This window comes from Oxyura jamaicensis, chromosome 2, assembly GCF_011077185.1.
Source record: "Oxyura jamaicensis isolate SHBP4307 breed ruddy duck chromosome 2, BPBGC_Ojam_1.0, whole genome shotgun sequence".
NCBI lineage: Eukaryota > Metazoa > Chordata > Aves > Anseriformes > Anatidae > Oxyura > Oxyura jamaicensis.
Genome location: NC_048894.1, coordinates 111,992,175 through 112,018,692, shown reverse-complemented (window position 1 = coordinate 112,018,692; position 26,518 = coordinate 111,992,175). Strand labels below are relative to the sequence as shown.

General features: G+C 38.8%; 1 protein-coding gene across 1 annotated transcript in view; it reads left to right on the top strand.

The window, feature by feature from the left end:
• Window positions 1-26,518, top strand: part of CDH2 (cadherin 2) — an 81,483-nt gene that overhangs the window by 20,136 nt on the left and 34,829 nt on the right. The window contains exons 4-10 of the mRNA XM_035317213.1: window positions 382-483; window positions 1,033-1,132; window positions 2,999-3,039; window positions 22,013-22,019; window positions 22,172-22,400; window positions 24,248-24,393; window positions 25,474-25,629. Coding sequence (XP_035173104.1) covers window positions 382-483; window positions 1,033-1,132; window positions 2,999-3,039; window positions 22,013-22,019; window positions 22,172-22,400; window positions 24,248-24,393; window positions 25,474-25,629 — 781 coding nt within the window. The remainder of the gene's footprint in view (window positions 1-381; window positions 484-1,032; window positions 1,133-2,998; window positions 3,040-22,012; window positions 22,020-22,171; window positions 22,401-24,247; window positions 24,394-25,473; window positions 25,630-26,518) is intronic.

Here is a 26,518-nt window from a genome sequence, read left to right as displayed (position 1 = left end):
CTTTGCCAGAAGACATTGCTGGAGGATACTGAAGCTTTAACAGAACAGCATACACCACAGATTAAGCCCCTGAAGGGTCACAGTTGCTCAGTGTCCTGGGGGGCATTTGAGGTGCATTTTACAAGGAGATGGGATTTCTGTATTATTTAAAAAAAAAAAAAAAAAAAAAAAAAAAACTTGCCTAAAATCGTAGGCTTTCCAACTCCGAGAATTTCATGACATCTAACGAAGTCTGGATATGCAGAAACCATGCAATGACTGAAATTAAGTTCCAAAATACATATTTTGGTGCCCACAAATAGTTGGATTTTTAGCAGTCCCAAATACAAGTACAGCTGCTGTCAGCAGTTCAGTTAATACAATATACTGTTTTACTTCTAGTGGCAAGACAAATGGACCAAAGTTAAGAGAGATAGTAGTTTCAATGCTGCATTATGACTTAGATCTGATTCAGAAACCCCTAACAGCTGATGATACCATCAGGTATGAATGTCTTTCACAACATTTGACCCAGATTTTCTGCTATTGCTGGTCATACTTCTGAAAGGAAAGCAATCATCTACTACAGTTGTATAGTTCTATTTATAGTTGTTCAAAGGTCTTGTAAAGCATGATGGTAGTGGTGCTGATTATTCCAATATCCCCTTGTGAGGTACCTATTAACCGTCCATTTCATAACCCTTCAAAACAGACTCGGAAGGCAAGGAGTTAACCTGTATTTTTGTGTAGGTTCATTCCTTCTCTCCTTTTCAATTGACTGTACAGGCAAAAGAGTGGAGCAGCATGAAAGAAGAGGAGGTTATGATGTGGAAAATTATCATTTTTTCCCTGTTCATCTCATCTTCACCCATCCTACTGTCAGTCAGAACTAAATGTTCATATATCATGCACAAGTTTTTGTGTACTCACAGAATTTGAAAGTGGGCACATAAAAGTCAGCAGCCCATGAAATCAAGAAATTTATAAACATTCATGCAAGCAGGTGACCTGTGGCAGGGTGAGAACTTCCATCTTTTTTTGTGTGTGAAATAGATACAACCCCTGCACACTATTTGCAAATAACCATCGGTATCACATCTGTACCACAAGAGATACAGATGCAGAGACAAGGCCAGAGTCCTTGCAGCATAATGTATTTGGCTGGGCATGTGTTTCCAGGCTATCCAGCCAGACCTAAGTGTTAGTGCTAAATGCAAAGAATGATGGGTGCATGTGGCAATGTGTATCTACAGCCAGTAATTACTATTGTTGTCATGGCATCCTCTGATGTAGCTCTGAATCCTATTATCAATGAAAAGTACTGCAAATTGAAAAGATCCTTGTGCACGTATTATGGTTCGGTGCAGAAGCAGCCCATTCAGGCTGAGTAATAGTTTTCCTTCCCAAGCAGGCTAAAGGGGAACAAAAATGACATGCTTTTCCTACCTTGCCACAAAGCTAGGATCTAATAAGAGTTCAGCAGGGAAGTTAAGAGTTACAGGAGTTACTCAGTAATTGGAATAGGAAAGATTTGCTGTCGAGTCCCTCATCTGTTTAAAAAATAAAGCTTTTGCTGAGATTTCTTCATGCATATCTCAATTACAGTGAGATGGAAGCTGTTCTCTGTTACTGCCTAAATGCCATTAGCTGTTCCTCTGCTAGTTGCTGGAAACTCTGGCTCCGTTACCTTGAAGTATATTTCTGACTTTTTGCCTATAGTTTGGAAGGAATCTCTCAGCAGACCACTTGGTTAAATGGAAATAATCCCCAGCATGGCTCCAGGGCCCTTGCACAAACCAGGAGACACAGCGTGCTTTATTTCTCTCTCTGGGTCACAGACTGCTTTTATAAGAGTTCACTTGGCAGCTTTTCTGGCTTTCCATAATCATTTTAAAAGCAGACCCAGTTCTCTGCAGTTACTGATCATCAGATTCATAAAAGACTAATTGCAGCTAAAACCCCCTATTCACAAGTGTCTGGTGTCAGGAGAAGCTAATGCGAGGCTTATGAAGTTAACCCCCCCTTTCTTATCGAACCACTCAGCATCTGTGAGCTAAATATCCTTAGGTGGAAGGGCTTAATGCTGGTGCAGATCTGTGCCTTCCTTCGAAACCTCGTTCCTGTGTGCTCGAGGTGCTGTGCTGTGCCGTGGTGTCCCTAACCGAGGAGGGGGGCCGTGCAAAATGCTGTCCCCAGCCAGCGCAGCAGACTTCTACCCCAGGGAGCTGGTGGGGATGCCAGCATTCCTCGCATACCCGTCCCAGGGAGGCCCTCCTCCATAAACTCTAGATGAAAGAGAGCGGACTAAAAGCCTTAGAAAGTGCATCCAGCTTTTTGTTTCCTTTGTCATCGGTGCAGTGTGTTCTGGTGTCTCCAAGACAACCATGTCTAGAAGGCTGACTGCATCTTTTACTGCCGCTCTGTAGCGTGCTTGCCGAGATGGGCTGTGAAGGCCGGTCTCCAGACATTTGTTTTCCGTGGGTTTTCTGGGCAGTACATACTTCACCTGCCTGCTTGGGCTTTAGTTTTATCGCAAGAATTGAGCTCTGGTTTAATCGGTTTTAAAGGTATTACTTTGGGCCGTCCCAGCTCATCTTTCTGTGAATATTGCAGTGAGCAGTTGGGGTGTTCTCAGTGCGGCCTGCAACAATGCCGGCTTTCTTTGCATGTCAGGCCCATTCTGCATCAGATAATAGTGCCTTCCTGCCGCTGAATAAAGATGTACTGAGTCTGCTGTTCTGCCTGCTCTTTGTTGCCCCTGTGTGCCTTTCTCATGAACGATTGCTCGTTGAAAATTTAAGTAGAGACAGTCAAAATAATACTTACAGTTTTAGGATTTCTCTGCAGTTTTCTGTCACGGTTTTCAGATTCGGGTGGGGGGAAAGCACTTGCGAAAGCACTGGTGGTACGTGTTCTCAGAGCAGTAACATTAGAATCCTCTCTCAGCATTTTTCTGCCCCAGAACTGTGGCCTCTGTAGCCCTTTTTTGTGTAAGGTACTTCTCTGCCACATTGTGTAGAGAAAACTAGTGATGAAAAAGCATTTTCAAGGACAGCATCTGTTGTCTCTTGTGAGGCCAGGGGCTTTGGGAATTACCGTTGCTCTGTTTTCTTAAAATTGTCTAGGAGAAGCTGGATCCAAGAATGGTCCCTTGTAGTTAAAGATACCTAATAATTTCTGGGGTTTACACTGAACATTGCCATTTATCTGCAACAGCTGAGAACTGCATCCCATCCCTGCAGTTGGCCTTGTCAAGGTGGTTAGCATGGACATCTGTAGGAGTAAAGCAGCTGTTTTTCCTACTGCTGATTGTCGGAGATAAGACCCATTTGCTGAGACAAAACAAAAAAGAAATTAAATTTCTCTCATGGCAAATTTCAGCCTGAGTGGCTGCAATTTTGTTCTGTTGGCAACCCCAATGTACTACAAAAATACATAGCTAAATTAAGATTTCCCAACGTGTATAAATACATATAATATGTTGGGAAATCTTAATTTGGCATATTTGTATATGCTGGGAAATCTTAATTAAAGATCTTCTGTCAGTTTTGCTTATCTGTGCTTTCAAATGCATCTCATATCCTAAAGATGTTATATTGATTCAGCTTTCATTGTAGACCATCAATTTCAGAATCCAGCATCCTAAAGATAAATTGACTTCTGTAAACACTGTTCAGGTGTAGTTGAAAGGATAAGGACGGACTTGCCTAGAAATAGTCAGAAAGGCCTGGGAATAAGTCGGTATTAGTGGAACTGCAGCCTATAGTAGAATGAAGGAGAGTAACCTGATATGTATGATCAGGGCCCTAACTAACTTGGCAGATGCATTTCCTCCGTCCTCACATGTGGATACTGAGGCTCAGTCATGTATTTCCTTAGCAGTCTCCGTTGGGAAACACTTGCTCTGTTTTTTGCTGACTGCACTGGGTCTGTGCAGAGCAGCCTAACTGAGGGGCAGGGGTATTCACCAGCAAGGAGGTTGGGAGACCAGTGCATGCGTAATGCTTTGTCAGTCTTTATTTTCCCTCCTTTTCTGTTACTGGTGAAATGTTAGGAAAAGGTACCATTTGATGGAAAGATCCAGGCAGTACAAAGGGTGTTGTAGCTCCTTTTCATTTCCTTAAGATGCAGTCTTGTAGTCCTCATGCATACCAAACTCTTCCAAATCAATACAAGTATACAGTACAAAGAGGTTTCTGGTGTCTACTTGTTTCCCTTCGGCACTTTCTTTGCAAATAAAGTGACTTTACTATGGAAAAGCTGGTTTTTGGTTGCTGATATTTTATTCATTTATTAAGTATCAATTTGAGATGTCTGTCCTGTCCATAAATGTATTTGTTTAACTTTCAAATGAAATCAGAAATTAAAATCCCTGCTTCTAATTTTTTTTTTCCTGTTAGCTGTCTCCTCATTTTTTCTCTTCATTTAAAACAAGGATAAATAAGATTACTTTAATGATTGTTTGTTTGTTGAAAACAGCATGAACTCAAATATCTCGTAGAGGCCATCCAATAAATTTAACAGATCGGTACAGTAAATAATGCCTAGCAGCCAGGGAAGAGGCTTATTACAGATTTTACAGGTTTTTAGAGTTTTATATAGACTTGTAAGAACTCCAGATTGATTTGATTGGACTTACTCCATTAACAAGCTATGGCTGATTGGTTCCATTGGAACAAGCTTTTCAGGTCTTGCCTAAATTCACCCTAATATTGTGGCTGCCTGGTTTTAGTTATTCAGTTGAACAATAAATCATTTGTTTAGTGTCCATGTAATGTTTTTAGTAAATTGGCTGATGTGAGCAGAGTTACTTAATGATGAAGATACTGAAACTATAATTACTTTTAATCTACTGTGCACTATCAAAACCTAAAGGACAAAACAAAGTCTTTTCTCAGAGTTAATGTTGGTGGCTGCACTTAATAGTCACAATTTATAATCTGTTAAATTAATCATTACTGTGTTTCATGTTAAATGAAAACATTTTCATTTTGAAAGGTGGATTGTTCCTCCTTGTAGAGGATTCAGTGTTAACCCAAGTCACTTTCTTATTCTTCAAAAATGTAATATTTTACAGTTGACTTCAGTTCTAGCAATATTAACAAAAATGCGCTTTTGCCTAGATAAGGGTTGGAACCAGAGATAAAATGGTTGTTCAGGGTTATTACTGAAATTCCCTGTAGCCCCCAGCTGTGTTATAATTTTGTGTTTAACATGTGATAGCAGTGCAACATAAACTACATTAATGGCCCATAAATAAATTCAAAAAATCCATGTTTCTGTTGCTGTTGTTGTTAATGCCTGCTAGTGGGCACTGTCACTTAAGTTATGCCAGGCTGTAAACTGAATTCTTTTTCAGCAATTTATAGCTTTCTTCAGCTTCCCATACAAATGTTTAGCCTCAGAGAGATTTGCTCACCAGGCATCTATGTGGCATCATGTTTTTCTGTGAAGATTAAGGCAAATTCTTGTTCAAATGGTACACCATAGCAAAAGCAGCTTGCTAAACAGCATTGGAAGGATTTGTTTGCCTGCTTTTTGTTTGTTTTTTGGACTGACATGCTTAATACTTTTTCTGGACATGTTACATGGAGCAATGGAGAGGGCGAGAGAGAAAAATCTAAGTGTGCCACACATAGCATAACACTTGCCAAACTTGATAAGTGAACAGCCCCAGAGCTCAGTCTGATTTCCCCAGACACCAGTCAAGTACAAACGCTTTTATAGCTCTTGCAGCCCAAGGCAAGCTGGAAAGAATTACCGCCCCTCCCAGTCCAAAGCCACTTGTGCAGTAAACAAAATAGTCGCTAAACAATTTGCTGCCCTTGATATTTTGCTGACCTGCATGACCCCTCGTTTCGTCGATGCGGCGGAGCTGCTCCTGCAGCAGCTCCCTGGTCCCCGTGTCATTTCGCATTTTGTTCTCGAGTTGTGTGTCCCTGTGTCAAAGCGTTACCTCCTGCTCGGAGGAGAGGCTGAGATCACTTCTTGTGCCTGGGAAGACAGAGGTCTGTAAGGATTACAGGAGGAGCAGGAGCTTTGCTTATCACTGAGGCTCAGCTCTTGCCCTGTACAGCTGCTGGGGCTCAGCCTGGTAGGGGCAGCAATTGCTCCCTCCTGTCCCTCCTTCTGCATGGGTCAGGAAACATCTTCAGGGCCACCAGGGAGGGATGTTCCAATGGGTCACACAGTCAGGCAGCACTAACAGGGGCAGCAAGAAATGTTACGTCCAGTTCTCCTTCACTGGATATTTACTTCAGATCATGTTCTGTAGTAGGTGTGTTTGAAGCCACCAGTAATGGCATTTCTTGTCCTTTGCTGAATTTATCATCTCCTTAATCACTGTAAGGAGAGGAAACAGTCAAATCGTTACTTACCTGTGTACCATGTTTATGAGGAGACGAGAAATGTAGTCTTGGCTATTGGTCCAGTAAGTGAAATGTAATAAAGTACTGTTGCAGGAACATAAATATGCCTTTTAAAAAATACGGTAAATTTAATTCTGGAATACAGCAATATTTTACAGCCCTGCATTAAACAATATTGAAACCATGTTTAGTTTTGATGAGCCAGTTCTCTAATTCAAAGTTAAACGTTTGTTGACAAGGCCTTGCAAATGTATTTCAGACTCAAATGAAAAATGTACAGAAGAATGGCTTCTTTCTAGAGGAACAAAACAACAACAACAAAAAAAGCCTTCTCCAGTTCGTGACCACAACCAAGAAAAGCATGAAATACTATTAATAAATATTTTTTAGATCAGAACTACTACCTGATTGAAAAGACACTTAGGGAAAGATAAATCCTTTCCATTTCCATGTAGAGGAAGGACATAGCTTTCTTTTCTTAAACATTCTTTTTTCCTGTCAGGTCAATGAGTATCACAGACTCAACTACGCTTTTGTCCTGATGAGGCTACCAAGACAGAATGTTCCTGTTTGACAGGAGAGGAAGCATTTACATGAATCATACGCGTTTATTTTATTTTTTTAAATAGGAAGAAAAAAGATTATTTTAAGTAGTTAAGTGCTGACAGGTTTTCAGGACAGTGTGGGTTGGCTTTGTCATCATTCATTTTTGAATTACTCAGTTTTATTTTCCAACTTTTCTTTACAGACCTTCGGTATTTGTATCCATATGTAGACAGAGACATAACCAAACTGTGTTGGATAGTAGTGCCAAGAGAGATGGCCCTATCAGTAGCTTTGCACACATACCTTTCTTTGGTTTTGCTAGTATGTTTGTGCAGTCCTCTGGTGGATGGAGTGAACATCAGTAGAACACATTCCCTTTCACGTATTTGCATTCATAAGAAAATCATGTTGGATTAGCCATATTATTGGAAGTGGTGATGTGCTGCTCTGCAGTGTCAACATTTTTTTGATTCTAAGGCCTCATTTCTAGTAAACACACCTCCACTGGAAAGGAGGGTTAGTTGGATGGCACTAGAAGACTCATCACATTGCCCTAGACTGTTTTGTGCAGTCTACTGGTGTGGTAAGGGTCAGCTGGGTCAAAGGGAAGAGCGTCCACTTCAGTGATGCTTTCTGATTCCTGTGTGAAAGTTTCCTGAATTTAGGTCTCAACTGCTTGTTAGAATGGCTTTCAGAACCTTTTGTAAAAATGGCATGAGTTATGTTCACTTGGCAGCTGTCATTACATAAGAACATCTCCAGTTGTGGTGGGGAAGACTCAGTTGACAGAACAGTGGCAGGAAGTGATATGTCCTTTCTTCTCTCCCAAAATACCTAATATGCCGTAAGCCATTGTAGGTGAGGAGTCCTAAGACACTGCTGTTTCTCTTGGCTCTGCTTCACTGCATCAAGATTTTGGGAAGACCATCTAAGTCTGCTACCTTTGGAGCTTGGGATTTTTTTTTTTTATTCTCTCCTTCAAGTTTGGTAGAACATCTTACTGGCACCTCAGGGACAAGGACCCACATGGCAGTAGTATTGTCCTGAGCAACATGGATGCATTTTATGGAAAATACTGCTTGGAGACATCTAGGTGGAAAATGTGAAGGCAGAGAAGGTTGTGTCATATGTAGAAGGCAGCTTAAGAAAAGGAATGGTGGAGACAGAGTGTATTAAAGGAAGGGAGATAACATGAAAACAGCGTAGCAATACTTAGCAAAAGAGTAGAATCTATCAGATGTTAACGTAAGCTGAAGTTAAAGCAAAGCTACACAGCTGTACATAAGAAAGTTGAATGTGATTTGTAGGTAGATTGAATGCAGTTACCAATTTTTATCTTGAGGGCCTGTTGAGTACCACAGATTAAACACAATTGTGTGGCTAAAATATAAGATGTGTCAAGTTACTCTGTTTCCTTGGTCTATGAAGAGAAAGTTAAATTGCAGTATTGAAAACATACAGCAGCAAAGGAGTTGAACAAAAAGTAAGCTTGCTTGTAGATAAGTGCTTTTGATTAGTTTGTGATAGCAGTTTTTAGAAAATGATTAGTTATGTTTACAATGGGCAAAATGCCAACAGTGGCACATTTAAAGTAGTATCTGTACATTTTAAAAGAAAAACAAACGCTGTAGTGAATTTAATCAAAAATTTCTTTCTAAGAAACAGCAACCATATTGCATGCTTGTGAGCCAGAAGTATTTGTAATTTAGCTCAATTGCCTTTCTCCAGACACAAGTTACTCTATAACTCACCTGTGGCATAATTTATATGTTCCTTAGTGATTTTTCTGATATATGACAATGGTAAGCATGGAACTGTTGAGACCTTCACATTAATATTATTATCTTATGATGTCATAGTCTGTTGTGTTTTGTAACATCTTGAAGTTATGTATACAGAATACAAGGATTACTGAGAAATGGATGTGATTTCTAAATAGAGTTCAATTTTCAATGGATCTTTGCTTTCTCTTGGCAGCATATCAAAGCAAAGTAATAATGTCTCAGTGCCAGTATTTTAAAATGTAGCTCAGATGTTTATTTTAAGGTCATCGCTGTTAAATTTCACGTGCTGCTTTCTGCTTCTGCCAGAGAGGCTGCTTTTAGTTTTCAGAAACCTGTTTCTCATGGGGGAAGGTGAGCTTTAGATACCATAATTTTAGTCTGAGAAGTACATGAAAATAATGCATCCCTCATTTACCGGAGGCATTGTCCAACTTAGTAAGCATTATTCCAGACTCGAGAGTGCTCAGCTGAGATGGCTCCTCTAATAGATTATATTTCTTGCTTACATGTTTGGTTACCTCATCAGAGTGTTATGCACCAGTAGGATGGGTGCTCTCCACTGGTCAGAAAAGTAGCCTGCAGGAAAGTCTGCGGTACCATCCCTGTGAGCAGCCTGTCCAAACGAAGCTGAAGATGCCTTTCACCACGTGTTCTGGGTAGCACATTTCAGACAACCACCTAGTACATCTGCAGGCTCTCAGTACTCGTTGGGCAGATCATGTTGAGGACAACATGATCTCTTGCTTAGCCTCCAGAATTCATCATCTTCAATGTGATGTTAGGTAAGATGATGTAGATTGGGTCCATTCTCAAAACAATGTTATGCATATTAAGAGGAAGTAGATTGTAATGGAGAGCACCCACATTGAAGTTACCTGAAATTAATAGAAAAAAAAAAACACAGCCTTGGTTTTCTTTTGGTTTGTTTTTCAGTGTGGATGCTTGTTTTGTGTTTATTTGTCTTCTAACTTCTTAGAACACAGCCCTAAAACACAGTGAAATAGATCCTAAACAGTGTTGCAGAATTTGACTCTAGTCTTTGCCTGCAAGATGGAGACTGGCCAGACTTGCATGCTGATGGCTGTTGATTGCCTCAAACATATGTGGGGGGGGAGAGGGTGATTTTCAGCTGCCACCGATGGACATCAGATTCCCAGCATCTGATGACAGGTTGCTATTTCACACACTGCAGTTTTGTTTCAACAGAAATTTGGTATGTCATCTCGCTGAACGACTTTGTCTTCTCCCAGTAGGTGAAACTATTGCGTTTATGGACCAAAAGCATTTTCATATGCATATAAAGGCACTTCCTGGAAACAGTAAGTGTGTGAGATTTATTGGAGAGGAACAGCACTTCATGCACCAGGAGAAGAAATAATTTAGCCATGAGCAACTTGAGTAGTCATTTAGATCAATCATGAATCTGCTTATTTTAGTTAAGGTAGTGCAGTATTTCAGTAATTGTTGTGCAAGATGTTTGTGATGATGTCTATCCTATCCTTAAGAAAACAGTGCAGCAACTTCCTCATCACTGGTCATTATTGTAGGACATACTGGGCAGTATTTTCTGAAGTCTGTGGTAATGCAGCATGGTTCTTTTTATTCCGTTTGCAAACTGGCATTGTTTTGAGGGAGAGGAAGTGAAAAGAGATGTTTGTTCACACGACTGAATACCACAGGTGCCTTTTCTGGGAGCTCAAACATTTGAAGAATATTGAGAGAAATGCAGATGGCAATTGAAATAACCATTGAAATATTGAAATGTTTACTATAATGGGGCTTTTCCACTCAGATTCCTTTTGAAACAGAATGTTTAGTATTCTGGTATTTAAAATGAGGCATGTTTTTTCTATCAGAATAAGACAGTACTTGGCTTCTACAAGCAAATTTAGTTTCAGTTTTGTGATGCATCAATTCTGCAAGTTACTACTGAACGAATGTTTCCATTATCCGGGTGCTCGAACCATGTTTGATTCATGTAAATATTTGAAATTATTACTATTTTCATCTAGTACCAAGGACTCTCAGTCAAGGAACAGTCCCATTATACTGATCATTGTACGGATAATCCCTGGGGACTTTGCATTCTTACCATTTGGAGGGTGATGCTGCATAATCTGTACTAAGAAATGTAGGATGTCATGGCTAATAATTGAAAAATCAAGGCTGAACAGAGAACAATACCTCACTGCTACTCAACAAAATAGTCTTGACACAGACAGTAATAGGTTAATTGCCACATCTCCAAATGAATCCTAATGATGATTCCCTTCCTGAACCATCATCACATGGAGGATTTTCATTGTGATATTTTAACATTAATCTTTGGTCTCAAAGCTCATGTAACTGTTCACCCAGCAGAAGGGTTCAGAAAGGTAATATCCTGCTCCAGTCCTTAGGCCTTTCTAAAAGCAGGATTTTAGTTTTAGTTCAATCAGCCAAGCCCCTGCCATCTTCAGGCATTATTCTAATCTAACTCAATTTGAATGTCAAGTATCTCGTGTTTTGCACTCACAAGGACCACAGGAAAGTCTAGATCAGAAAAAAAAAGGGGGGGGGGGTGAGGGGGAGGGGGCAAAAAACAACAACAACAACAACAACAAAACGCATTTGTCGTAGGAAATGTGTCCTTAAATATATCAGAATGTCTGTTCGTTTTCATTTCTGTTCTGCTGTGGCTAGACTGAATCATGATTGTTAAATGAGAGGCTGTTCAGCCAGGTCTGCGTCTGCCTGTTCCCCAAGAAGGCTGTTACCTGGAATAAATTGCATAAATTTGCACAGCCTTGTCTTGGCATAGGATCCTAAAGTATGTCTTAATTTTTCTATGGTTGTATTGAAAGTTGCTTTTTGAATGAAGCCTGTCTGTATCCTTCTCATTAGTCTGCATTTGTGTCCAAGGATGCTTTTATTTTTCTTCCTGAATTATCCCAGGTGCCATGTTGTGCTGCAGTTAGGCTTGTCTGCATTTTGAGAAGAAAACGGTTTTTACACGTTTTTTCCAAGCATAATGCCTTTCTTATTCCTGTCAATTTAAAGTTAAATGGATTATTTGAGCCTAGTAATTTTGTAATCCCTAGAATAAGGTGTGCAAAGAATGGTAAATGTTTGTGAAAGCAAGTAGCGTCACTTGAATTTTGACTTAAACTGTGTCAGCTGTACACAAGTGACCTCACATTGATCATTTTAAAGGGTTTCCACTATATGGCATAGATGCTCTTCTGCTTGCAACCAGTGTTTCTCTAATTTACGTAGAGCCAGGTGAGCTTTCTGTTAAATGATAAGCTAATTTGGAAATAGACTCAGGTCTGAAGTCCTGAGTCTGTAACTCTTTATTTGTCCTAATAAACCTTATTTCTCTTCCTCTTTGGTTTGCCTTTTGGGCTGTTGTAATTTGTTAATGTTGCAATGATGTCTCATCTCATTGAGAATATGGTTTAGATAATCAATCAAGAGGATAAAAGTAATTATTAATCATCTGAAGCATTTGCTGTGTTCCAGTCACCAAAGAGTATTCCAGCACCAGATTATTGCTATTTTTTTTTCTGATCCCTGGACATATTTTCATTCAAGAGGGGGGGAAAAAAAGTACTATTTGCTCTATGTGTAGGACTGAATACAACTTTAAGGGTGATGATAAAGTGTTTCAGGTGAATTTCCATGTTTGGCAATGCTCAGAGATCTCCTACATCTTTTTAATTAATTTAAATATGAAGCACTGATACTAGTGCTTCTTTGTTAATTTTTAGGTATCTACATGCATTTATTCCATCTGAGGGGAACGTAACCAGCTCCAGTGAAAAACCCAGATGATGGAAGTACTTTTGAGTACATGCAGTTAGACAAATTCCTGGCAGTTCTCCTGGTATTTCCTCATCTTAAATTATTCATTAATTAATCAATCATTAGCATGCTACTTCTGCCACTTTAAGTGATGAAAGCTATGCACAGAGTGAGAGGATACCCATTTACAGGTTGCTGTCACACATGCGCACACTTCTTTCCAACAAGAGAGCCATGTTACCCTAGCTTTTTGTGTCTTCTGCTTTGTTACAGGAAGCACTGCTGTGGCCTGTATGCACTAGCTGTTCAAGTCACAAGATACTTTATTATTATTATTATTTTTAAGGTTAGATATCTGCTTATTATTATTAATAATAAATCTTCAGGTCTGAATAGATAACACTAAGCTGCCATGGCAACCGGTTTTCTGCCCGAGGCCTACTGGCCGTGATCCAGTGATAGTATAATCCCTGGGATTTATGATTTTTATTGCTATCTAACACATCATTGTAAATAAAGCTAGGCTGTCTCTGCTTCCATCCTATTTGGTAACTGTTCAGCTTCCCGTCCTTTTTTGTTGTAAAAGCAGTGTTCAAGCAAAAAGGGTGCTTATCTCTTTGCTAAGATAATGAGCACCCCTTTGTTACCACAGAATCTCAAAATGGCTGAGGTGGGAAGGGCCCTCTGGAGGCCATCTGGTACAATCCCCTGCTCAAGCAGCAACACCGAGAGCAGGTTGTCCAGGTGGCTTTTGAAAATCTCAGGGGATCTCCATCTGCAGTCCCTCCAGGCATTGCGTGCCAGTGCTCAGTCACCTGCACAGTAGAGAAGTTCTTCCTGATGTTCAGAGGGAACCTCCTGTGTTCCAGTTTGTGCCCATTACCTCTTGTCCTCTTGTCCTCTATGCCACGTTACAGGGTGGCGTATGAAGAAGACTATGAGTCTTCTATCGGACATCTTCACTCTCAAATGTGTGCTGGTTTGTGAAGCTGAAAAGCAGCTTTAGGTAAAACTGTCCTTGTGGCATCTCTAGCAGCTCGGTGTGTCCAGGTGGCCATGCATCTGTCCCTGTCCACTGAGCCACCTGGGAGGGACTGTAAAATGTGCTATCAAGCAATGGGTGATATTCTGGCATCTCTGTCAGAATTCTGAATAATAAATAGTCCCACATCTGTTTCTACAATCATTTTTTCATTGGAAATGGGAATATTGGCCGGATCACTGGCATTTTGTCGAAGCTGGGAATTCTAGTTTAAGACTGTGCAAATACAGCATTTGTTTCTGCCAGGCTGCTCAGTAATTTGAGGAGAAAAGACTCTAATTTTATTTTACTTTTTTTTTTTCACAGTAAGAAGTAAAATATACCCTAAATGTGATGTATGTGTACTTCTCCCTTATGTTCTATTGTTGTTTTTAAACTCCTTTGAAGTGTGGGGGCTTAACCTACCACTGAAAACAGCTGACCTGTTGCATGGGTGAAACAGATCATCAGTTTGTTTGAACGTATGCATGTGCCCATTTGATATATCAGCACACAAACCTGGATCTTTACAGAAACTCCAGAAGCCTGCATTTTTATTTAGTTTATTTTTATTTTCTTTAAGGGCAGCCTTCCAGTGACAGGCTCTTTCCACCTAGGTGTGCTTGAAGCCTGAGTTGCCAGCCTGAAATGAGAAAAGCTTCAGAACCTCCATCAGGAGCACAGTTGAATGAGGGGGCAGGAAAAACTGAGGGAGCTGGGGAACAAAGTAAATAAGAAAATAGCTTTCAAAAATTAAGAAAACTGAACGCCTAGAGAAGGGAGGAGGAAGAATGGAGAAGAAAGAAATACTAGGAAAAAAAAAAGAAACTTGAAGCATAGAAGGAGGTTAGGGCCAGGAGCAGCTAACAAAGAGAATATATAAAAGCATCTCTCTCTCCTTATTGCTAAAGAAAAAAGATTTTTTGGTGTTTTCTTAAGACAGAATAAAAGGCAACGCTGCTTATCTAGTTTTTACTAGATATTTAATATTTAAGTCATTACTGTAGCAGTAAAACTGCGCTGTAATTGCTACACCATAATTGTAGGTATTTGTTTCTTACACTGTTTAAGGTCACATGAAAATGAATAGAGGTAAAAATAGGTTTGTGCTAAGTGCCTGAATTTTGAAGCTGTTTTCTGCTAGCTATCTCTAAAGACAGTACTTTCCCTTTAGTCTCCCAGTTTGACTGTTCGGTAGATATTTTTTAATTACCAAATTGGATTTTAGCAGGTGTAGTCAGTTGATGCATTATGGGTATAAGAGATTAGTGTTTAATCCTTCTTTTTATTACTGTGTAGAATGGTATACTTCGGGAAGTATTAAAGGTGCATTGCATACTCCAGAGTACAGAAATGACATTTATTACCGAGTTTTCTTTCAGTTAGCATCCTCTAGGAAAAAGCTCTAGCAGAACTCCGCAGGAGCGTATAGGCTCATATGTAGCAAAACTGCATTAAGCAATACAGAGTGGAGGAAAAGGGAAATAAAACTTTTTGTATTTTAAAACAAAAGCAGTTGTTAAATAGAAGTACTCCCCCCCCCGAAGATGCTTATTCTCTCTCTCTTTTTTTTTTTTTTTTTAAATAAAGACAAAAGAGGTGTCAAAACGCAGAAGATCTTTGTGTCAATGAGTGGTAGAGGCAAGAACTGAAAAGGATCAGTGAATCAGATATAATGTGGACTCTGCTTGAGATACCAGTTCTGTGTTTTGCTGATGGCTGGCATTCCCATTCTGAAAAGCTGCAGAGGCATTTCTATTGAATAGAAAGAACATTATCCCTGTTTTCATTCTGGTATGCCTATTATGACTTTGTTCTGTAAACAAAGAGGATTATGGGAACTGGAAACTGGATTTATTAAAGAGCTGTGCAAGTCTTCCACTACAAAGGTTAGAATTGGGCAGTTTTGTGATAACTACCTGTGAAAGAAAATACTTTAAAAATAGACCGCAGTGACTGGGTTGGTTGGGTTAATGAGGAAGCAGGCCTCTGATGTAGAACTGAGTATGCTCTGTGCTTTGACATTTCCCATTTGCACCTTGCAGTGCAAGACTTCGAAAAAGAAAAAAACACAACCCAAAATGCAGTTGTACAAATTCAGAGTGAAAAATACGTGCTGCAGAAATAGTTTCCACCAACCTGCCATTGTGTAGACTACTAGATGGCTTTGAAAGTGTGTTTTAGGAAATATGTACATTCTTTCTTCTGTCTAGAAGTAGTAGTCTGCAGAGTGGGGCAGGGAAAGGAATTGCACTGAATGAACATTTGTTGCAGTGACCAGCACAAATTATTTTTACCAGTGTATTGTACAACTTTTCGTACAACTTCTCATACAACTTAACAGCTTTTCTGCAGTACAGGACTTACTACAAGCATCTTAATACCATAGAGTAAAATCATATATTAATACTAGCTAGACTTTACCTAGTGCCTGCTGCAGATCACTCTTCTGGAACCGCTTTCAGTTAATGAAATAAGCGTACAGTATGAATTAAACCATAACTGTTGCAAATCATTTTTCCTTTTAATTATTGTTTTCCTAACTGAATAGACAGATGATTAAGCAAACAGTACAGCATGGAAATGTGGAAAGTTAAGCTGCTAAGAGTCAGATCATGAAACAAGCGAAGTTGGTAAATTGCTTAAATGTATCCCCAGTTTCATCTCAGTTGAGACTTTTAAGTGTGATCTGTTTTTTTTTTTTGTTTTGTTTTTTTTTCCCTTTTGCGAGTTTCTTTGTCTTCCACTTGGCACCAGGCCGTAAAGCTTGTGAAGTCAAGTGAAAATAGGAATTAGAAGCAAATGGCCCAAATTTGGCCCTTAGTAAGTGGCAAAACTCCAGTTCGTTTCCTGCCATCCACACAAGCAGCCTTCTGCTCACCATGGGTGAGGGTGGAAGAGTGCAGTGCTCAGCACGAGGGTGGAGGGTTGGAGATTTTCAGAAGCAATTACTGAATTAGCAGGCTTGCTTTTTGGAAGGTGGTAAGCAGCTGCCTTTTGACAGTCAAACTGCCTTTTGAAATGTCACAGGCTGGTTACCCCAAAAAGGCTCCAAATGAGTAGCTTTTTTGAGATATTTCTGGATGATCTGAAGAATAGGATGGTCTACAGTGCATGAAAGTAAAAGGACAAAAGAAAAGGGGATTAGGAAACAGACTAGAAGAACCTATTAGAAACAATGCAGTGTATTAAGTATCTCTAAGGGATATAATGACAAATTCAATTATAATACAGTTAGAAAAATGCCATTGTCTAAAATAACCTGATTAAATTCTGTATTTATTTTTCATCAGTAACTTCTGTATCTAATTTTCTCAACTTATAGGTGAGAACAAGACATTTTCCTGATGGTTAGAGAACACTCGTGTCAAAAAATGAAAAATTAAATAATGTTTTTAAGCCGAGATCAAATCAGACACATTTTAAAAGTGCTACTGGTGTTGAAAAAGGCAAGTTAAAATGTAGTTCAGTTCTTTGGAATTATAATGGTCTGCCATGACGTAAAAAACCCACTTCTCTGACTTTATACATAAACTTGAAGGTTATCTATAATTGTAGTAAAGAATTTCTCATGGGCATTTCACATGCCACTCTGGCAAGCCATGAGCTGAAATATGAGCATCTGCACTCTGTTAGTAGGACTAATAGATCACCTTACAGATACAGAAGTAGCCAGTCTGAATAAATTACTAATTTATATAAAGTGTTTTTCAGTTGTTCTTGTTATTTATTGGAGTGTGGTTTTCTCAGGTTTCTCTCTGCAAAAATAGGAAGGCTTGTTAAATACAAAGTGTTCTTGGAGAAGGTAGTGTTCAGATATTAAGCATGAAGATAGCTAGACAGTTGAAGCAGAATGTTTCCATAAAATTTCTCATACTGTCAAAGGTAAAAGTGATAACTGGCAGGTGGTTGTATGTAAGCTACTTTCTTATCCTATTTATTTTATCTGCTGCAGAGTGATCCTGAGTGAATTAAATATACCTGGTTTTTCCATTTTATGATACCCACTTTTAACTGTATTGCTCAAGCACATATGTTGTTAGCATTTGGAATTCGTTGCAATTTCCGCAGTGTCCTCTGAGTGAGCCTTAGCCTTGAGGTTGAAGCTTAGGCATAGAGAATAACTTTCAAGACAAGTAATATTGTTCCAGCACTTTTATGGAATGAAAATACACTGTTTTTTATTTATATGTATCTGAATCTTTTCTAGAAACGAAATGGATATTTGCAAAGTGTAAAAATCCAAATGGCAAACTCAACACAACTATCTCAGAGTAAAAACAAGTAACAAAAATTCTGTATTAAAATTCCATATTGTTCACGAACATTTGCATGAAAAAATGATGGTAATAGCACATTATATCATTCTGTGCTCGGTCCTTGGGTGAAATAATTTTGGTGTTATTTGCCTAAGACAGAGAAGAAGAAATCTGTCAAAAAGTGTAAACCATGAGTAGCTTAAAAAAAGGTTTTGTTGTCTGAGAAATGATTCTAGGTAGTTGAACATTACTACTAAGGTACATGAGGTTAGACATTTATTTTACGGATATTATGAATCATTCATCTCATTAGACATGAGTAAGAGTGGTGTAGCTCTCTAGTGCACTTTAAATGAATTTGCGTGTTTAGTTCTTAATTCTTTGTACAGTGCATGTTTATACGTATGTTGTAATCACTTCCATGCAAAAGAGTGTTAGCTTGAGGGCTTGTTTTAATACAACAGAGGTGTGGAATTTGGTTTAAGAATGTTTCAGTCAGAGAGGTTCTCTCTCTCTGTCTCTCTCTCTCTTTTTTTAATAATTCTTTTTGTGCAGGAAAAGTCTCCCAAAGTAGGATACTAATGACCTTTTCTCTGTAGGGTCTAATGATTAATAATAATCAAATGCCAAAACGAAATAGATTTTTTCTTCTGATTAAAGACTCTGTTTTTGTAAATCCTTGTGCATGGCCTCATTTTGAGCATGTGAATTAATTGCATTTACTGCCATGCTTCAAGGTAGGTGTCCTTATTATTGTTCTGGTATGACCTAAGGTATTTTTTCTTTAAAACCAAAATGGTTGTATTTCACATGATGACTGAATAGTTCCTCATGTTTTCAAATAAGGCACTTAGGAATATTTTAAAACACTGATACTTCTCAGAAGATGCCCAAGATACTCAACAGGGAAATATCTTTTAAAATCTGAGTTGTTTTTACAGACTGTGGGATATTTGCATCTGATCATTTATGCAGGTAGTGTTTTTAAGTAGTAAAATTAGGTATTTGATTACTCTTTTTACTGCATATAAAGTGACTAAATGCTGTATAATACATCTGGTTAACCCTTTTTAAAACGAAAAGAATTCATACGACTGATTTGCCAACTTGAAGGGACTTTTGGAAAGCATACCCCCCCCCCCCTTCAGTGTGGTTGTTAGCACATACAGGACTGGTGTAAATAGTCATTATTTTCAGTGACCAAAAAAAATCCTCTAGCCTTTTGGCAAAAAATCTTTGATTAAAAACCTACAGTCAGAAATCCCTCTTTGTTCGTACCAGTTGAACACTGAAAAATGAGGCAAAGTGATCTAAATCAAATTTACAAGACTGATAGCCATACAGTTGTGGGGAGAGTAGCTACTGTACAACCTGTACTCTGTCAAGGTAATTTAATTATGGATGGTTATACTTGAGTATAATTTGTTAACGTATGTTCCTTGTAAAGGGAGAGTAATTCTCACAAAGCATTGACGATTTTATACGTTTTTACCAGGATGCTGTCAAAGGAAAGGGGTTTTCACTGAATTTTCTAATACAGAGTTGCCTGGAGGAGGAATATCAATGAAGTGGCTAGGAGCATGTTTGTTTGTTTGTTTGTTTGTTTGTTTGTTTTCCCTCAGTGCTGGAGTCTGTATGTAAGAAGATGGGGGGCAAGGGGGACATCCTATTCCTCATGAGTTTAAATATTAAAAATATATATATTATGTTACTGTGTGGTATTTGGGAAATAAGTTTTTATAAAATGTTGTAATACCATAATCTTTTGGACCATGAATGTAACATTCCTTTTAAATTTCACCTTTTTCAAAACCAGTATAGATCAAAGTTTGGATTAATATTCATTCTCTTTTCAACTTTGTTCTTCTCAGAAGTTAGTCTTGAGAAGAGCCAGAGGTGAATCTTGCTCTGTCTTCATCCTTTTTGGTCAAGACATTCTTTTGAAGAGCAGGTTCAGAGAGCAGCCATAGCTGAGATTTGAGGCTGACAGAGGCACAGAGCTATGGGTTATAAGGCTCATTTTTTTTCCCCCCCTCCCCTTTAGCTTCTTAAAGCAGATTGTTTCTAACTGAAAGTTTTGTTTGTCAATGGAGATTACACTTGGCAGAGGCCCAGCTTTCTCCATACTTGTGGTGTGGGTGGTCCATGCATCTGAACCCACGTACAAGCAGCGTTGTTCAGTTCTGCAGTCTCTATGATTGACTTCTTAAAATAGGAGATGTAGTGACTTTTGAGTAAACCCATTACAGACATGTCTTTATTTTTATACTTATTAAAGAATATACAGTTAGGAGAGCCAACTAGACAGAGTTACAGACCTACAACAGTTGTAATGATTTGGGGATGCTAGTATGGTCGTTTTCACCAGTAGCTTTATATCCTTGGTTTCGGGTCGTGCATTTTCTCACTTAGCTGTTGCATTTCAGCATACCGCCATGGTAAGCTGATTCAAGTGATGAGGCTCGGAGCTAAAAAGAGAGGGAGATGATGGCTATAGTCAACATTTTGGAGCTGGATCTTACCAGCCTGTGAATTTTGTCCTCCTATGTGAACCACAAACCAGAGCCTCTGTTATCTTCTCCAAGATTTGCAGACCTTTGTAAAACCTGTAGGAAAGGAAGTTGCACTTCATGGAGCTGGTATGATGGAGCTGAGGAGGAACAAGCCTTAGGGAGCACTATCTACAAAAAAAATAAGCTGAAGGCTAAGTGTTTATTAACATTGCAGTGAAGCACTCCCACTGCTAATGAGGAGGACCTGAGGCAACATCTACAAGGAGCCTTAGCAATGATGCTTTTTACCAGGGAGATGAGTTCTTCCTGGTTTCTGCGCTGTGGGGCGCGTGGCGTGCATGGTCATGTCCCTGGGACAAGGCAGGCGTTTCCCTGAGGAAGCCTTGCAAACCATGTGAGCCATCTGCAAAGAGTAATGTCCCCCCGTACAGTCCAGCAAGCTCAGTACTAGGAAGTTTGACGTTTCATCATTTGTTTTGAGGAGTACTGTACTTTGTCTCAGCTCTGTACATGATAGAGACCTTTTAAGAAGTATTTTATAAAATCTTTTCTGTCAAGAGGGGGCAAATGGGGGATTTCAGATAATTGAAAGGGAGTAGTAAGGAAACAAATTTTATATGTCATCTGAACATCAGCTTGGTCCTTGAAGTTCAAAGAGGAAAAGATAGGATTCTTCTTAGTATCTTGCTGTAACCAGTGCATTACAGAAGAAAGCATATGATGCATGGCATTTAGTCGTGATTTTTCTTGAGAAGGACCTTTAGGTTTTGAAGCCAAATAGTTCGTGCATGGTTTAGCACAATATAAAAAGTCCAATAACTGAAATGAGGCATAAAGTCTCATTTCATCTTCACTATGTGCATTTCAGCACAACCTTCATAATGATGTTTTGAACTTCTATTGCTCATACGATCAAAATATTTCACAATGCTTTAGGAACATTAAAGGATGATCATTGTCCTTAAAACCGCACATCCATTTTTTACCTATTATTATTTGCAGTAACCCAGAAGATAAGTGGTAGTCAAAGCAATTGGGTAAAGAAAGCAGTAACCTGTTCTGTGCTCTTGCCGTCATTATCTATCCAGTTAGTTTTACTGACTTTTTGTTCCAATGAGCATCTTTCAGATGGCACAAAAGCAACCAGGGCTAGGTGAGCATTAAATAAAAAATGGGTAATCCCTAAGTGGATGTATGGATGTGCGTGGTACATGAAGTAGCTTTCAAATGGGAAAAAAAAAAAAAAAAAAGAGGATAAATAAAAATAAATGACAAGTCCTTAACTTAGATTTTCTCTGTGAGGTAAGTACTTACTGCTGCTTCTGTCTTATAGATGAGGACTGAGGAAAATTAAGCCAAGAGCTCATAAGTGATGTACATGAGATAATAGAACTGAATCGTGGGTTAAGCAAGACATAGTAGGTAATCTCCTAACTGACTTTGAGGTTTATGACTTACCGTCATTGTCAGAGAAGGCACTGGAAGCACGACTGTGTTTGTGATTATGGTTGCAGTGCAATTCAATCCACTGAGTATTTCTCAGCTTGTGATGATTTTGACTTGACTCGATCTTTTCTTGAGGCTTGAGGTGCAAATCCCTACAGATGCTTGCTAGAAACGGACTGAAATGCAGTGCGGGTTTCCTTGTCTGAGGGAGCTTTAGGAGGCAGGAAGTGTACCTAGTGTTAAAAATTTTCTTTCTACTTAGTATTTCTCAGAAGAATATCGCTATTACGTCACTGACCCCCTAAACTGTGAGACTTAACTCATAATTTCATGTGTGCCATATGATAATAGCAGTTGGTTACTTTTTTTCTGTTTCTGAATATCTGTTCTTAATTTTATATTCATTTTATATCACACAGTTCAAATGGGCTGCTTTTTCATTTTTTGTTCTTCATTTTGTATGTGTTTTACAGTGAGGTTTCAAAGCTGTGATGGAAACAAAAAAATACACTTTGGAAGCAGTGAGCCAGAAGATTTTAGAATAGATGAAGACGGTGTGGTATACGCAGAGAGAAGCTTTCAACTTTCAGCAGAGCCCACAGAGTTTGTAGTGTCTGCTCAAGACAAGGAAACCCAGGAAGAATGGCAAATGAGGGTGAAGCTAACCCCTGAGCCAGCATTCACAGGGGCCTCAGAAAAGGTAAAGCAACCAAATGCCATCCGTATGAATGTATCCCCGGAAACAGGCTTAAAAATAGAGTTTTGATTCTGGCTGTCATGCACCTCTCCATGAGATACTCTACTAATGGGCAAGTACTGCATGTGTAATTGTGAAGCTGGAGCCTTAGAAAGAGCTTCTCTATTGTTACTCTGCTAAGGCATGGAAAGGCATGTCTGTTTAAGTATGTAGGATTCATTTATGTTTGAGCTTTTTGTTTGTATAGTTTGAGATTTATACCTGAATTTAAGTCAGACGTGGTCATTTCTTTATTTTAAATTGCTTGAAAGTATTGCAGTATTTATTCAAGCAGTTAAATATAACCACAAAATAAACAAACCTGTGCTACAATGCATCAGTCAAGTTTATTAGATGGGAGCTGTAGATTTGCAGCAGTAGTAGGAAAGCATTTCTGGCAGGGAATATTGGCTTTGTCTTGTCCCTTCATAATCAAATTGGAGACTGTAAATTATTCATGATTCCAGCACTGCTTGGTAAGGAAGATAGTCTCCCTCTGCTGGAAGCTGCCATAGGATAAGCCATGTACTGTAACAGAAATCACACCTATCAATATACAAATAGCATAATGTATTTACTTTAGGAAAACAGTATTAGGCCTGCTATGTTTGTCTGTAATATTACTTGCTGCCTGCTGCTTCTTACCTTCTCTTATAAAGTGCTTAATTTACAAGTAGGGGACAAAATTATTCATGGATTAATATGCCTGTTATGGATACACATTAAAGATTTAAGCATAATTTCAAAATAGATGGTGTGATTATGCAGGACATTTTTCTGAAAGCGCTTTGAAAATCAAAGCTGTGTAATCATCATTTTTTTTTTGCCTATTTGCTAATTGTTTTTAAACCTTCTAAGGGACATTTTTAACAAAGGAAATATTGTCATTTTGTCTGTCTAGTAAAAGAGCAGATACTTAGATGTGCAATGACATGCCCTGTTCTTTCCAAAGATCCAGTTCAGGCATCCCTAACATCAGTAGAATATAGAGTAGTGGAATCTGGCCTTCAGTTGGGCATCTGTTTTTAGTCTGTGACACGTTTGATTAGATTAATGAGAAAGGGAAGGGGGGGAGGGAGGGGGGAAGAGATTTTCTCTTTAAAGATTGGGAAAATGTTTTTGTCTCTGTGTCTCCACCCTTAAGCAAGCTAGCGTGGTTATATGTGTGCTGGCATCCAAAGGCTGAAATGACTGCAGCTATAGAAGGGAATAGGGAAAGAATGTTGACACCCAACAGAGATTAATGCCCAGTGTGTAAAGTGGGTCATCTACAGCATCCATCATGGTTGACATAGGTTTAAAATAATTACAGCATTAATTCTATGGGATTTAATAGGGTCATAAATATTTGAGACATTCCTTACCAGTATGTATTAAGCTTCTCTTGGAACTCAAATTATATTTTAGAACACCCAGATCTAAATTTAATGTACAGTAACACATTACCTGGACTGAAGTTCCAGCTAATGAGAAATACATAAAGGCATACTATTAAAGTCTGCAAAATATTAACTACTTTCCAGAAAATGGAGAATAGTTTACACAGTAGTGCCATGTTATAAATGGTTTATAATTTCATTTCTCCTCCGACATGAATGAGGAAAAAAGAAACAGAATTTTTAAAATTCTGTAGTACAGTAGTAAATAACATTGGCTATTTTCATACGCCATTGTTAATGCAAATAAAACAATTCTGTTAACACAGATGAAAAACAGCCTTTCAGTCGATTTTACAATTGTATACAAATTATTTTATAACTTCTACTAGCAATTCTCATCCTAACATGTGCTTAATTTTACCATGTACCATGTACCAAAAGAAAATTGAAGACATCATATTTCCATGGCAACAATATAAGCACAGCAGCCATCTGAAGAGACAGAAGAGAGACTGGGTTATCCCTCCAATCAACCTACCAGAAAATTCCAGAGGACCCTTTCCTCAAGAATTAGTTAGGGTAAGGAATTTAATAGAAATGTGATTTCAGTGGCCTTTGGATAGTTCTGGAAGAGTTACTGTGTGAATGATGTCTTCATAGTCCAAATATTTTATCAGTGTTTCGAGCTGGTTGCTGTTGCTACCTCTGTGCATAGCAGGGCCTGTGTTTACTCATTTTTTAAGTTAACCCCATGCTCCTGTAGTAGTGGAAAGTGGTCTAGGTTCAGGTGGCAAGTAACCTGTGGACTTCCTCCTGGTTGAGGAGGATCTCTGCAGGTCCAGGTCTCCAGTTAGCTGCACTGGAGTTTTCCACTTGAGGAATTGTATGGAAGTTGGCAGGAGGGAGGAGGAAACAGGAGATGATGGGGGTGAGGGATGCTGGCTGCTCTGCAGGACTGCAGCACAGACTTGGCATTGCCAAAAGTCCTGCACAGGAGGGCTTCCATCCATGGTACTGGTTGGTCATGATCAACTTCTAAAAGAATTTGTTGGAATTCAGCTGAGTATTGGCACAATGGGAATGGGATGGAGCATTGCTCTGCTCTGTTAATGCGCTGCTAGTGAATCACCCACTCCTCACTAATGGACTGTCCTTTAATTTTTCTTTGGAAGGTGAAACCAAAGTTCAGACTTCAAACAAAAACAGTGAGTTTCTAAAGGGCTGTAGTATTGCCGATAGCAGACAAGAGTCTGTAGTTTTGGTCCAGAAAGGTACAGGAGAGAAAAAACAGAGTTTTAATTGCTGACATAGTTTTTCTATGGGTTGTATGTTTGTATTCCCTAGGATCTAAGCAATTCTTTTTGAGGTAAGAATACTTGTGTGCTTTGTTTAGTACAATTCATTCTGTTACAAGAAATAATCAGGGACATTTTCACAATCCTGGAAATTTATTGACCAGCTTTTTGACAAATGAAAGAGGGCAATTGAAAACCTCAGTCATTATACTAACTTTATACTATTTCCAGAAAAATTTATCCATTTATTTTCACAAGCTTAGCCTAAAGACTGAAAAAGGCAAATTATCTGTTACTGTCTCAGCAGCAGTCCCATCCATTGGTTGTTTGTTGCTAATGTAAATGTTCTCTTTTTGATACATAGATTAGGTCTGATCGTGATAAAAGCCTTTCGCTACGGTACAGCGTGACTGGCCCAGGAGCTGACCAGCCTCCAACAGGAATCTTCATCATCAACCCCATCTCAGGACAGCTGTCTGTGACAAAACCTTTAGATCGTGAGCAGATTGCTTCTTTTCATGTAAGAGTTTAATTTACCATAAATCAGATTATCAAATTGAAGATTAACATCTGCTTCAAACATGACTTGAGCAGCCGGCATTTAGCTTTCTATGAGATATGATTTGAAGAGTTTGTAGCAGATTTATATTTATTGTACTTAAGGCTAACTCTTACTATGTCTAAGCAGCTTAAATGCATTAACATACATAAACAGTGATTAGATGTATTTATATGAAGTAATTTTAAAAGATTGAAATATGGATACTGTAGCTTATATTTCAAATGCAGATCATTGATCACAGTCGCCTCCACTATTGTATATTTTTCAAAAGTTTACTTTTAATTTAGCAACTTAAATTAGGGCAACTGCTATTAGAATTGCAGCAGCTGTGATTTGAGAAATGGATAGGAAGAATAACCTACCAATTTTCATTTTCAGGGGCAAATCTAAGCATTTTAATTGAATTGTAAATTAGGTCTGTCAGCTTATGAAAATGATATTCTTTGCTCTAAAGAAATTGACGGAGTAGACCATGGATTCCAGTAATAGTCGAAAAGAAAGCATTGAAGGAAGAGAGGAGACCAAGCTTTGACTTAGAGTTGTCTCTGCTGCTGAGAGACCACTCTGGAATTGTTACTGAAGTCACTCAGGTGCTAGAGAAAGCTTCAAGCATATTGTGAATTAAAACACTCCTCGTCTAGCTCTCTGGGAAGCCATTCGAGTGCTACTCCTGAATGGAGGACATGGCAGGTGGCATTTGTGTATAGGGCCTGGCTCTTGCAAGTGCACAGCAACTCCAGCACCCACGAGATTTACTGAGAGTTTGTCATTGGCAATTTAAGGTTTACTGACTTAGGAATTTACATTTATATGAGCCATTTCCAGAGTGGTGAGTTATTCATGCCCT